At 44.8% G+C, this 12,801-nt stretch overlaps 1 protein-coding gene across 1 annotated transcript in view; it reads left to right on the top strand.

Annotated features, from left to right (window-relative positions):
• The first annotated feature begins 1,617 nt into the window (after positions 1–1,617).
• The window catches only part of LOC144723320 (bcl-2-like protein 2), a 28,184-nt gene continuing 17,000 nt past the window's right edge, over positions 1,618–12,801 (top strand). Inside the window, exon 1 of the mRNA XM_078602015.1 lies at positions 1,618–2,987. Within this exon, the coding sequence (XP_078458141.1) occupies positions 2,367–2,987 (621 nt within the window). The 5' untranslated portion in view covers positions 1,618–2,366. The remainder of the gene's footprint in view (positions 2,988–12,801) is intronic.

The raw sequence follows: 12,801 nt of genomic DNA, 5'->3' as shown, positions 1-12,801 counted from the left end.
TCTAATATAATTTCTTCATATTAAAACAACGGACCTGTTTTTACCCCTTGTATACTCAAAGGTCATGAGATTATGTTCGTGTTACCCATTTTTATACTTTTATGCGATCCAACGAATACTTCCTCCATGAAACACACCAAAAATATATACATTTGACAGACATTGCACACATCTGATGATGAAAAACATGATTGGGTTCGGTCATGAGGTCTGGTGTTTCGGAGGTCTTAGATGATAGTACTGAATATATAAAACCATGAAGGCTAATAGATTTATATTATTTTGTCCGTCTAGGAGACAATGAAGAGGAAACCACCTGCATGCACACAAGCACATGAAATAGCAAATACTGTACATTTCCTGTACATCCCTGCGGGCGTTCTTAATTGACCAATGCAGTGGTCTCCTTGCCAAATTTGATGGACTTAAGAAATTGTCTGTTGCACCTACATGTAATATGGTCCCATGGTCAAATAAGCGGAATTGGATTTCAGAAACACCAACAGTAATATAATGTATGAACCAATTTAAACGCCAATGACAGTACTGTATCGGACTTGATGTGTACATGTAGCACTCTTATCTATAAACGAGTTAAAGGAACCCTTCAAATTAGTTAATAATGCTTTATATAATTCTATGTCATACAAATAATAGTCCACCACAGACATGATTGATGACAGGATTTAGAATCTATAAAAAACAAAAACATGTTTTTTTGGTTTAATATGATTTTAATCGTAAAAGGACCTCAATTTGATAGAAAAAAGGATATAAGTTCAACACGTAGGCTTTCGCGACCACTATTGTCAGCGATAAGAGGTTTTTGGATAGATTGCGTAAATATGAGTGTTGCTAACCCCACCACCACCCGATACAGCCAATTAGTAAGGTTTGTCACGAATACAAAACGTGCCAATTAGTTGTGAGTTTACTCTCCAACAACACCGGTGTGCTGAATGGACGTTGCATTGTTGTCGCGTTTTGTGTGTGTTGTGGTTGTGCACCAATTTGCCAACGGGGACAGCTTCACCCAGAGACAATAACGAAAGCGCACACACACACAACAACAAATACACAATGAATACAAACATCCCCTCTAACAGACTGTTGGGGCAAGTGCTGTTAGCGAGCACCTATGAAGGCCAGGCACGGCACACGGAGGGGTTTGGTTGGGCCACCACCACGCCCGGCCGCCTTTGTCTCCCCCCCCCCAGTGGCGATATTTACGCACCGCACACCAATTCCACGACCGGTTCTGATTGTTGGCCGTGAGCGGGAATCGAACTCGGGTTGCCCGGGCGGCGGCGTAGCGTGGCGCTAACCGGCCGGCTTCAACGCAGTGGGTAATCGCGAAGCACGCGCGCGCGCACGGACACGCGCACGGGAACGCACGAGAACGCACGGACACGCGCACGGGAACGCACGGCCACGCGCACGGGAACGCACGGACACGCGCACGGGAACGCGCACGGCCACGCGCACGGGAACGCGCACGGGAACGCACGGACACACGAACGGGAACGCGCACGGAAACGCACGGACACGCGCACGGGCACGCGGCGTGCACCCCGCCCACGCATCTAGTCGCCCGCCTCCAAACCATTCACGGTGCGGGGCGCGCCGGAGGAGGAGGAGGCGCGAGAGGGGCAGCAGCTGCCGCTGCTTCACACTCGGCGGCTGTGAGGCACAGGCAGCGGCAGCAGCAACCTCAGCAGCCTGCACTGCCACATCCATCGTATTCAGTGTCGCAGTCAGGAGGAGGCACAACCACCACCGCCGCCTACTACGACTGCCACCAACAACCACCACCAACAACCACCACAGCCACCAGCAACGACACAGGGCACGCCCTGAGTTCGCGTGGAGACAAGGTGGACTACAGCGCGCATTCTGGTAGCCTGCGCGTACACGTCCGTGGCGGTGTTTCACCCGCAGGGCTGAGTTAGATCCCCGGCTGCGGGTTGACCATCTGCTGCTGCAGCTGCTGTTGCAGCTGTTTCTAGCCGGTTGCAAGCGGGGAGGATAAAACTGCAGCTCAAGCGGTGCCCGAGGAAGCTCATTGCCCACGGAGGGTCTCCGTCGAGGTCTGTCTGCGTGCTGTGTGGGGGGTTGCTGGTGACAACGTGGGGGTTTGTATGAGGCGGACAGCTGGAACGCAGCAAGCAAGCAGCAGTATCTGTAGCAGCAGCAGCACGAGTCGACCCTATCGACGTTGACCCAACGTCCACCTCGCTCGAGGCTTCAGGAGGTGGTGGATTTCATTCGTCTGCAGTCCACAAGCGCAGAACGTGGAGGAGGAGTGAGGGGGGGTGGACAGAGAGGACCGCAAGACGCAGCAGCAGCAGCAGCACCGCCGCCGAACCATGCTGTCGTCCAGAGACGTGGCGAGTGAGTTGGTGGTCGACTACATCTCCTACAAGCTCGGCCAACGCGGCTTCGCGTGGAGATCGGACCCCGTCGCTCCTCCTGACCGCGTCGACGGAGCCGATCTCGTCGATGGTGGTGGTGGCCTCGACGGCGTCGTCGGCGCACTCGGAGTCGCTGCAGGTGGCGCGGGAGAAGTTGTCAACAACCACCAGCGTCACCTCAACCACAGCAATCATCACAGCAACAATCACAGCAACCACCGCAACAGCCACAGCCACCGCCGCCACCACCTCGGCGGCGTTGACCCGGTGCAGAGGGCGATGAGGGCGAGCGGGGACGAATTCGAGAGGCGCTACAGGAGCGCTTTCGCTCAGCTGCCCGCCCAGCTTCAGGTCAGTCAGGCCACGTTGAGGGCCCGCTTCTCCGACGTGCTTGACGAGCTCTTCAGAGACGGAGTCAACTGGGGCCGCGTCGTCGCCTTCTTCGCCTTCGGCGGGGCGCTGTGCGCCGAGTGCGTGGACAAGGAGCTGCCCGGTCTGGTGAGCAGCGTGGCCTCGTGGATGACCTCCTACCTGGAGGATCGACTGCTGTGGTGGGTGGACGACAACGGTGGATGGGTGAGTTGCGTCACACCCGGGTGTCTTTGTCCCACCACGCGTTGTCTCTCGTGGTGGTGGTGGTTTTGTTGTGGTGGTTGTGGTTGCTGGTGGTTGTATTGATCTTCTGTGTGGCTTATCCACGTGCTTGTTTGTAATGTCCTCCCTGTCTCCTGTCCCCATGATCAATGAGTACTGTAATGTAATACGCTGCGTGTTACTGTCCCCTGTAGTGATCAATCAGTTATGTAATATATTGAAAGTAAAACATAGACAAACCCCGCTGACAGAATTCACATTAAGTAATCATTTACAGAGGGATACAGTCACAATGTCAAAAAAAATCGTATTTAGTACACCAAGAAAAATAATGCTTTGGATCTGTAAAAATTGCTCAAGTCTTATTTACTGAAACGTAAAAGTGCTTATGTTATCCTATTTGAATGAAAACGAATCGTGGATCCCAAAATTTTCCTCTTGAGCCTGGGTTGAGGGCTATGAATATGACTTTTGTACAGAGGGAGGGGGGGGGACATGTTGTTTGTACAAACATAAGGATTATATTTCAACATGAATCTGGCCATAAGTGACACCGAATCCAAGCTTGTCCTTTCCCCCCTTTGTTGAGCTGTCACGGTGACCACCACCACCTATGTCCTAGTCTCCTTGTGACAAGAAAGCTCCCTTTGCTGTGTACGCGTCATCTAAATTCACTGTGCCCTGCCATTTTGCTCTGGAGTGAGATGCATTTAGTAGCACGGCTCAAGGAAAAGGCGTGTGTTCAGATTTTAGGCATTTGCATCAAACTGACTGGCAGAGTTGTGGTTTGTTACAGAAGGCTTTGATTTATGTTGCCCTACCCACCTTATTTTTTTTCCTTCGTGTATGTATTTAGATTCAAACTTTCATTTCCCCTTTAAACAGCGTGCGGTATAGCGTCTTCACACAAGGTCCATTTGCCTTCAGTGGTTCCATTAGGAAATGCAGATTTTATTTAATGGCATTGGTTGTGTGTACATCATTTTCATTATTTAAACTTAAAGACATATTCGAACGAATGTATGAAATGCAATATTTTGTAATTGCATTACTTGAAAAGCCTCTGGAACAATGTCTGGAGCAGAAATCTGATTGCTTTTGTATTCGCAAGGTCAATATTCCTGTATTTTGCATGTTCACGTTTTGAAAATGCTCAGCATATTTTAATTTGTTTCTATCAATTATTTTTTTATTCAAGAACTATGCTAAGCACACTTGAGCAATGCTAAGCACACATACGTGAAAACATTAAGCAATTATCATGCTCTCAGAAACACAGGTTTCCAGCTGTATAATGGTCTGAAAATCATTCAGATGTGAAAAAAACACATTGCGTTTAGAACTTCGGAGTGGTTGTAGCACTGCAAACATGTTCAGTGGTTTTCGTCTTAACTCCAAAGCAACATGGGAAAAGCTTATTGCTCTGTAGAATGTTTTCAAATGAATTGTCCACGGCATGCATAGACAAGCGTTGGTGCCAGATGGTACAGCATTCACTGCACAGAGGGGCCCCTCTTGAGGCCTGCCTGTCCCAGTGAGAGCCACACTTGCGCGCATGTGCCAGCGCTGTCTGATGGCTGTGTCATCGGCCGTGGGATGACACGGATGCATGCGCGTGCACAGCCTCAAGGCTTGCGTTCTGCAGACCAAACGCAGCAAGCGCCTGTGGTCGCTGTGCTTGCTGCAATTTCCATGCTGTTTGCACAATTTATCATTTCGCTGGAGTTCATTGTGGCTTAAAAATAAAAACTGCACGGATATTGTAACTCATTAATGAATTTGCTGCGGGCAGCATTTTATTTGTAGTCGTGAATACAACATGCGATTTGATTCTAATGCATTTGCTTATTCATTGACATATTTGGCCAGGAAGCAGAGTGGAAATGCGGCTACAGTAGTTGGTGGCAACTCGCAAATATACAAGCATATATTTAGTTTTTTTAATTGGATTAAATAATTGACAACGTTTGAGCATATGTGTGGATCGCACAAAATATTGGCCCCATAAAGACAGAATTTGGCAATCTTCGATTTAGCTTAAATACACAGGACTGCATTTGTATAGTTTATATTTGAATCTTTAATGAATTTGTTAAACTACTGAGTGGTTCAAAATTGTGGCCCCTAAAATATTTTGCTGAACCAAGAGGAAAGCTGGAATTATTCAATGGGTTTTTCGGTAATGCCACGTAGATGGAAAACAAATATCAGGTGAAGACGATTGCTTGTGTTGCGATCAAATGTCTTCACCTGAAGACGATTGCTTGTGTTGCGATCGAAACGTCGTGATATTTTTTATTATTTTTCTATCTACGTGGCTTCACCGAAAGACCCAGAGTATATGTATTCCTGCAGTCACGAAAGCTTTAAGTCAAGATTTAAAGCCGTAATTTGCAAGCCTTATTAGTCATGAGGGCCTTTAAGCAGGGTGGGTTTTTTTTATTGGTTAAATAATTTACATTCTTAATGCCTGCATCCAAAAGCAAACAATGGGGCACATACCAATGTTGAGTGCCTTGTTTTTCCCGGAGGAACAAACCCAAAATTTCCCCTACCCAAAGCGGATATGCCAACCACAAGTCCGTTAGCCTGGTCAAGAACGCTCAAGTGCGCCTTGTCGCTCACAGTTTTGCCAAACAATACCGCAAGGAGATATCTGGTTGCGTTCTTGCTGCCCACATTGCTGCTTTGGCAGCACCATTATTTAATTATTTGACCGTAAGGTTGGGTTTCACCCTCCTGGAGAGATGGGTCCTCAAAGCCATGCTCCGTTTTGTGAGGTGACATTGTCAACATAGGGGTGGTGTTTGAACACAGAGGCTTTGCTCTCACTCCCTGTTGCGGTTTGCAGACACGCCAGCCTTCTGAGAGGTCAGATTCCAGGTGAATACCGAGCAAAATTGTCTGGTAGCAGACCTCGAATGTGAAATGTTACTTCCTGTTTTAGTGGTAGTCGTAAGGGCTGTGCAATAGGACAGATTGCTTACAAGCCAAATTTTGAATGCCAAGCATGGGATTAAATTGCAATCATATAAACGTATAGCAATAGGGGTCAGCCGGGTTTTTTCCGTGAGCGCCCACATCAGGTGTGTGACCATTAAAGCAATATGATAAATCGGGCTCTGTGCTTTTCACATTAGGGCTATTTATTGGTCAGCGCATGACGCGCATTAGCTGGAAAACCCAGTCTGACTCATTTTATGCGGCACTAAATAATATCGATGTTATGTCAAATCTAGAGGCCAATTTATGGGGTGTGGAATGAAAATAGTGGTTGGCATTTCTGGGAATAATTCCTCATGAAAACTTCCCCAGATTCATTGTTATTTTGTGTCTGTATTTGAGGACACATTCAAGGGCCAGGCATTGAAAAACAGTTAATGTGAATGGATCATTAATTATAAAGATAGTTCTGTATTTACTCGTAATAAAAAAAAACATGAAACTTTGACAATATTTTTTTTATTTTTTTCCATGTCCTTTGCCACTAATGTACAAGAATTATAAACATAGAATAGATTTTCAACTTTCCTTTTATGCAATGTCTTCTCTTATATTGACTGTGACTTTAAATAAATAAATCGGGTAATATCCTCACTTTCTAGCCGCTATTAACACGCATGTACTCATCTTCTTGGTTCTTTCGGTAAAGTCACGTAGAAGGGAAGTAATAAAATAATAAAAATAAAACATAATAAAATAATTCTCACGACGTTTCGGCTACAACGCGGCTGCTTGCATTGTAGCCGAAACGTCGTGAGAATTATTTTATTATGTTTTATTTTTATTATTTTATTACTTCCCTTCTACGTGACTTTACCGAAAGAACCAAGAAGATGAATCCCTGCAGTCACGAAAGCTTTAAATCGAAATTTAACGCATGTACTCTTTTTGTGAACGAAAGCTGCTGCCTCGGAGTTTCTGCACGATTAAAAAAAGAGGAAGATCAAAGTTCAAGGCAACCACTTTTGAAAGGCACTCGTGTACTCATGCAATTGCGTGCCTGCAAGATGTCCAATATAGTAGCTACATGATAGGTGTGTGTTTGGATGGTGGGCACTGCTTATAGGTGTGTACGATAAAAAAACATATTCACGTAAGATATGTTATAATGACTACAATGCAAATGACATGTCGAAAGTACAATAATGAGCTGAAAACCAACTTGTGCCAATCCACCCAATTTTTCATTTGTCTGATATTCCTGCATTATTTAATTTACCTCTTGATCTTAAACCCACTGTTTGGGGGAAAATATATTTCAATGCCTTTGATTCCTTGGTTATAAGTTCCAAGTTTGTCACACAATGAGTCATAGTAGTGTAGGAAGTTCTGGACCCGCACAAGATGTGCCCCTACGCCACCCACGCCTGCCCCCCGCCCCCTGCTTCCTTCGTGTTTTGCACATCTCTGATACACACGCGGAAATCCTGCACCCAATGGGCTCGCCGGATGGCAGGCCCACATGACATATATATGATGGCCTCGGAAATAAGGCCATATTTAAATGAATTTGTGCAGCAGTCGTATTAAATAATGTTTAAAAAGAATTCTGAAAAAAAACTATAAGCCCCCCTCCCGCTTCCTTCCTTTGCTTCCCTGGCAAAAAAAAACACGCAAAAAGGCATTCCAGAGGCATGACTCATTCAAGGACCATTTCCAAGAGGCTCATGTGATGCTGGGGTTCTTCGTCTGAGATGCAGACGTGTCTTCGTGTGCGCTTTTAAGTTGTTAAGTGGCTAGAGAGGAGGGGGGGTACAAGTAAGCGTGCCGTCTGCTCAGAATATTGGGTTGATGTGTCGCCAAAAGATGGGAGGCACATTTTGTCGTTCCACGTGAGATTCATATCCCTGGGCTAGTAGCCTGGTGTCATGTTTTTGTAAAAAAAATGAGGGGTTAGGCAAGAGAGAGACCTGTGTAAGAGCAGCATTTAGGAGAGTGAAATCTAAACCGTTCTCGGAAATAATGAAATAAGTCTATATTTTGGGTCTTTGAACACTTGCAGCTTTACTGAACACATTACCGCATCTGACTAACGTAGTGAGGAAATAATTACCGAATCAACTGTTATGACAATGAATACAGTGTATTTAAATGTGTGTGTAATTGTGACCAAGATTAGACACAAAGCCACTGCGGTCTGCTAAAGCGTCATATTCTAATACAAAAAGGCCAACATATTTTGGCAAACCATTTCAGCACTTCCACGCCTTTCTGTTGCTGCTTAGTGATGAATGATGTTTGTGTTGCATTGAACAGTGAAGGATGAGAACGGAAAGTTGAGTTCGCTTCTGAATTTTACATTTTCCCCTTGGCCTCAAAGCTGTATTGAAAAATCAATGTAACCAAATAGAGTCTGTCTCTAAGAAGTCTTGTTGTTTTGCTTTGAGGGCTACATTTTTTTCCTGGTGCCATATGTGTGCCTGGTGCTCTACCAATGTGTCGTGCGTGATTCACTCAGCGTCTTGTGCCAGCCTTGACATGATTACCCAAGCTTGCTAGCAGTCTCCCACACACTGGGTGCATTCACCGTATGTGTGTGCGCATATGCTCACGTTGTGTTATTGTGCAATACAGTTGGTGCATTATAAAATGAATAAGAATAAAAAATATAATTCCAGCCATTCTCAATCCACTAGTGTACGAAGGCCCACCCACCCTACATCTATCACGGGAGTGTTTTTCTTACCATAATTCACTCTGGTCAGTGCGGGTTGGTGAAGGGGAGGGGGAAGGCAGATCAGTTGTGATACCACTCGCCACTGATTTTATCCATGGCCAGGAATTGAACTTGGGTGGCCAGGTTCATACCACTACTCCACCCAGACACTTTATTGCGGAGTGAATTTGGTTAAGCACCATACAAGTTGAGCTTAAAGGTTTTTATATAGGGAATTTTTTTTTTAAAGCTACGTGGTGGACAGCAGAGGGCAGTGCAGCAAAATATTGTACACAGTTGCATTGTACTTCTGTGGTCACGTATATGTTGCCCACCTTCAATCCGCACCGACCAAAGTGGTGAAATATGGTTAAAGAACTCTCACCACTCCCACGGCGTGGGGAGGCCCTCATCCAGGAGTGGATTGACACACAAGGGCTCTTGAAACGAAAATGAAGTCATACTTATCGATGTGTGTATTTCGAGTGCGAACATGCAGTTGCAATATCGAATGTGAATTTACAATGAAGAGGGAATAATATGAGGATGATTCTGTGCATGATTATGTTTAAAAATGCTTATATAATCTTTTATAACCCACCTTTGTACATTTCTATGAATGAAAGGGAATACATATATAAACGTGCCAGAGTTTAACCATTTTATAGCTTTTGTATAAAATATATATTATTTATTTTTATTGAATAAACACATTTATCACTGAAATTAAACAAAACTACTGATCTCACAGCCATAGCCCATTATGAGGAGTGTAAGTAACTAAGTGTTCTGCCAACATGGACTTATCTGCAGTGCCACTGGTGTGTACAGTATTCCAGCACCCAGAGTCAATTGCTCGCTTTCTCAATGTCACCTTTTGTGCACCTCAGCACACGTGTGTTTAGTTAGCGCCACAAATTTATATTTTTGCTGGCCTCCGAATTGCACGTACACATCCACTCCTCCACGTGGCTATTTTCATATGCTTTGCCAGACGGAAAGCAGATTCATCATGGGTCTGTAGTTATCGCAAATTCTGTATGAGGGTTTATCGTCTCAAGATATAGTACTAACAATGATATAATTGCAAAAAAAGGTTTAAAATATATTATTCATTGAAACGTATGTGAATTTTCACCTCATTGATTCAATACATTTTTCTAATTTAGGATAACAATCGATTATAGTTTGTACATTGTGATAAATGTAAAGGGAACACATGGGCCCCTTCCTTACAACATTTCTACAAATGAAATAACATTGATTTGTACACAACCGATATTATGCTGTATCTTGAGTTTAAGAAAGTATACGAATGAACGCATCGTTTCACACATCGTATATGGTATGTCTTTATACTGAAATTCTTATAAAACTATTAATATATAGCCCTTCGTCAATCCAGTGCTGGATGAAGGCATCCCCAACTGTTGCCAATCAGAGTTATTTGACTATAATATACCAGTCAGCGTGGGTTGGTGAGGGTCCAAGGACTGGTGCAGATATCATTTGCGCGCTGATGTTAGCCATAGGCGTCGATGAAACTCAAGTCACCGGGTTCACAGTGCAGTGCGGGAACCCACTGCACCACTGCTCCTGCGTACCGAGAACATTCGTATATAAAATATGCACACACTTGCACTTTTCCTCAAAATTTCCCACGGCTCCCTGCCGTGCCTGGCACAGGTGCCATTAAGCCCCAATGATAATGCAGCGGGACAGTGGTTTGGACCATTCCTAATTCAACAAGAGCAGGTGTTTTTGGGAGCGTGCGTTTGGACAATATGGAGCAAGCGTTGAAAAATAGAAAGCGGCGAGCATTTGAGAAGGCCGGCCTCTAAGTGGCGCGCAAAGCCCGAGCGCGGTCGCTGCGAGATGTCCTCTGTTGGGGAGACCACAGGGCCTTTCCAAAAAAAATCACCACGGCCGTGGCATTTGTCCACTGGTTTGGCCGTTTGGAAAATGGGGCTTAAATCACTTTGCCACCGTGCCAATTTTATAGGCATTCATGCGAGGCACTTTCCAATGCACCGATGATGCCCCGAAGGCGGCGGTGGTCTTTGCGTGGAAATTATGTGGCGTTATTTATTTATTTGTAAGTGCCATGTGACTTTTGGTAATTGGGTCAAAATAAGAAACAAGGTTCCCAGGCCTCGGAACGTAGAGGAGTGGTTGCAGGTGGGTGAGCGCGTACCTGTCAATTCTTTGTCAGTGCCTACCTTATTACAGACTAATTGAGACCTTATTGGTCACCCCTTGCCCTTATACATCTCAACGTTAATCCTACAAAGTCGCATCACAAGGAGACACACAAACAAATAGACAAAACCACATTTTTTTTGCCCGTATTAAAATGGCTGTACACCGTATGGAGCTGAAAACTCAATTTTCCTGCACAAAAATACGGGGTAAACCGTATGGGTTGACAGGTATGCGAGCTGCTTTATCTTGTAATGTTATAATCTTTGCTGTAACGCTTCACGAGAATTGTACGCTTAACCGTTCTTTAGTTTAAGTTAGACACCCACTTCCGTATTGCTAACTGCCAACTGCTATGCGTCAGTCGTTCAAATTGCATTTATCAAAGCAAGAATGCTGCCTTTTATTGTCCTCCTTCCAAACTTCAACCATGTTCCTCCCAAAAGAAAAGCAGCGTGGTCTTTTTTTAATGAGATGCACATGCCTAAATTCACAGCCCAAGATAAAGGCCAGGTTTAGATAAATATGTACATATACCGTAGTATGATACTTCACTATATAAGTACGGTCAGCAATTTACCTAGAAAACACATCAGCATTTCATGAACAAACCGAAAAAGCCAAAAAGTTATTCCTGCAGTCACGAAAGCTCCAAAATCAAGAACAAACAAAAAAGTATTGAAATAACAATATCCCCATCATATGTAGGCTTTCGGTTAAGACTTCAATTGTATGTTGAAGTACCTTAGTTACACATATATAAACCCACACGTCCACACATCTTAAAATGCAATAGCTCTCCATTTGCATTCATCGTTGTAAGATAACAAAACTGGAGTTTGGCATGCGCTTGAAAACCACACATTGCCTCTTTCTGGGCTTTTGGGCAAATCCTTAAATCGCGATTGCAGTTCAAGTCGGCAATGTGCAGTGTGCAAGCGCCATTGTTATTGCATTGGCAGTGCCCTCGAACCCCGAGTTCCTTTTCTCCCATGCAGTTATGTCATGACGCAACCGCGCTCCGATGAGTAAGTAGGTGAAATGCTTCCCTGATCTCCTTGTGAGAAGGGCTCGGAGCAGATGGTGGCCACGCGTGCCTGGGGCATGTGGCTGGTGAGAGCAGAGGGATGAGGCAGTGCAATCCTAAGATATGCACGTGTTTTAAAACTAAACTCTGCTCAGCATATGTGGGGATATCGGTGCACATATCGACTTTTATTTCACTCATTCAAAGATGTTTAAAGAATTTCCACAATGATTCTTTATTAACGCCTTAACTTAATTTTGGAGGCGTAATTTTTTTAATGGCATTTGTCTTGTTTAAAGAAGAGCGAAGCATCTATATCCGTGCAATCGTAACAACACGGTTAGCAATAATAAGTTGCCGCTGATTTGCTAGTTGATGTGCTGGCAGGCGAAGCTTATTTCATCAGCTTGGGGTGACATCATAGGTTTTATTGAAGTAGTAGTAGAAGTAGCAAAGCAACAGTTGGTTTGGAAATCTCAAACGGCTTGAAAGTTATGACAGCTAATATACTCGCTGCAGAGTTTTAAAAGAAACCAAGTCTGTTACAAGCCAATCGTTAACGTGGGATTTTTTATAGGAGGGGCGTCACTTCCCCGAGGGTGGTTTGACACTGGACCAGTATTCGTAAGGCGTGGTGCTGTAGGCTTGCTCAAGTCATTCCCTGGTGGAGTTTCTTGAGTTTGGAATGTATTTTGTTTTTTTTGCCTCCGGCTCTGTCACATACTCCATGCGCGACGCTGTGTTAGCAGGAATCACGTGCGCGCATAATGCGGCGCTTTCGGCTGGCGGGAGAGAGCGTCTGTGCACAGGAGCTGCAGCTGGGACCGTCGGCCTCAAAGAATATCGCGCATTCTGGGAATCTCCCGGAGCCGCACGCTTCACGGCATGAAACCAAAATTTCCACGACTCAT

The sequence above is a fragment of the Lampetra planeri genome, chromosome 17 (genome assembly GCF_965212315.1).
Source record: "Lampetra planeri chromosome 17, kcLamPlan1.2.h2, whole genome shotgun sequence".
In the NCBI taxonomy this organism is placed as follows: Eukaryota; Metazoa; Chordata; class Hyperoartia; order Petromyzontiformes; family Petromyzontidae; genus Lampetra; species Lampetra planeri.
This window is presented reverse-complemented; position numbering and strand designations above follow the sequence as displayed.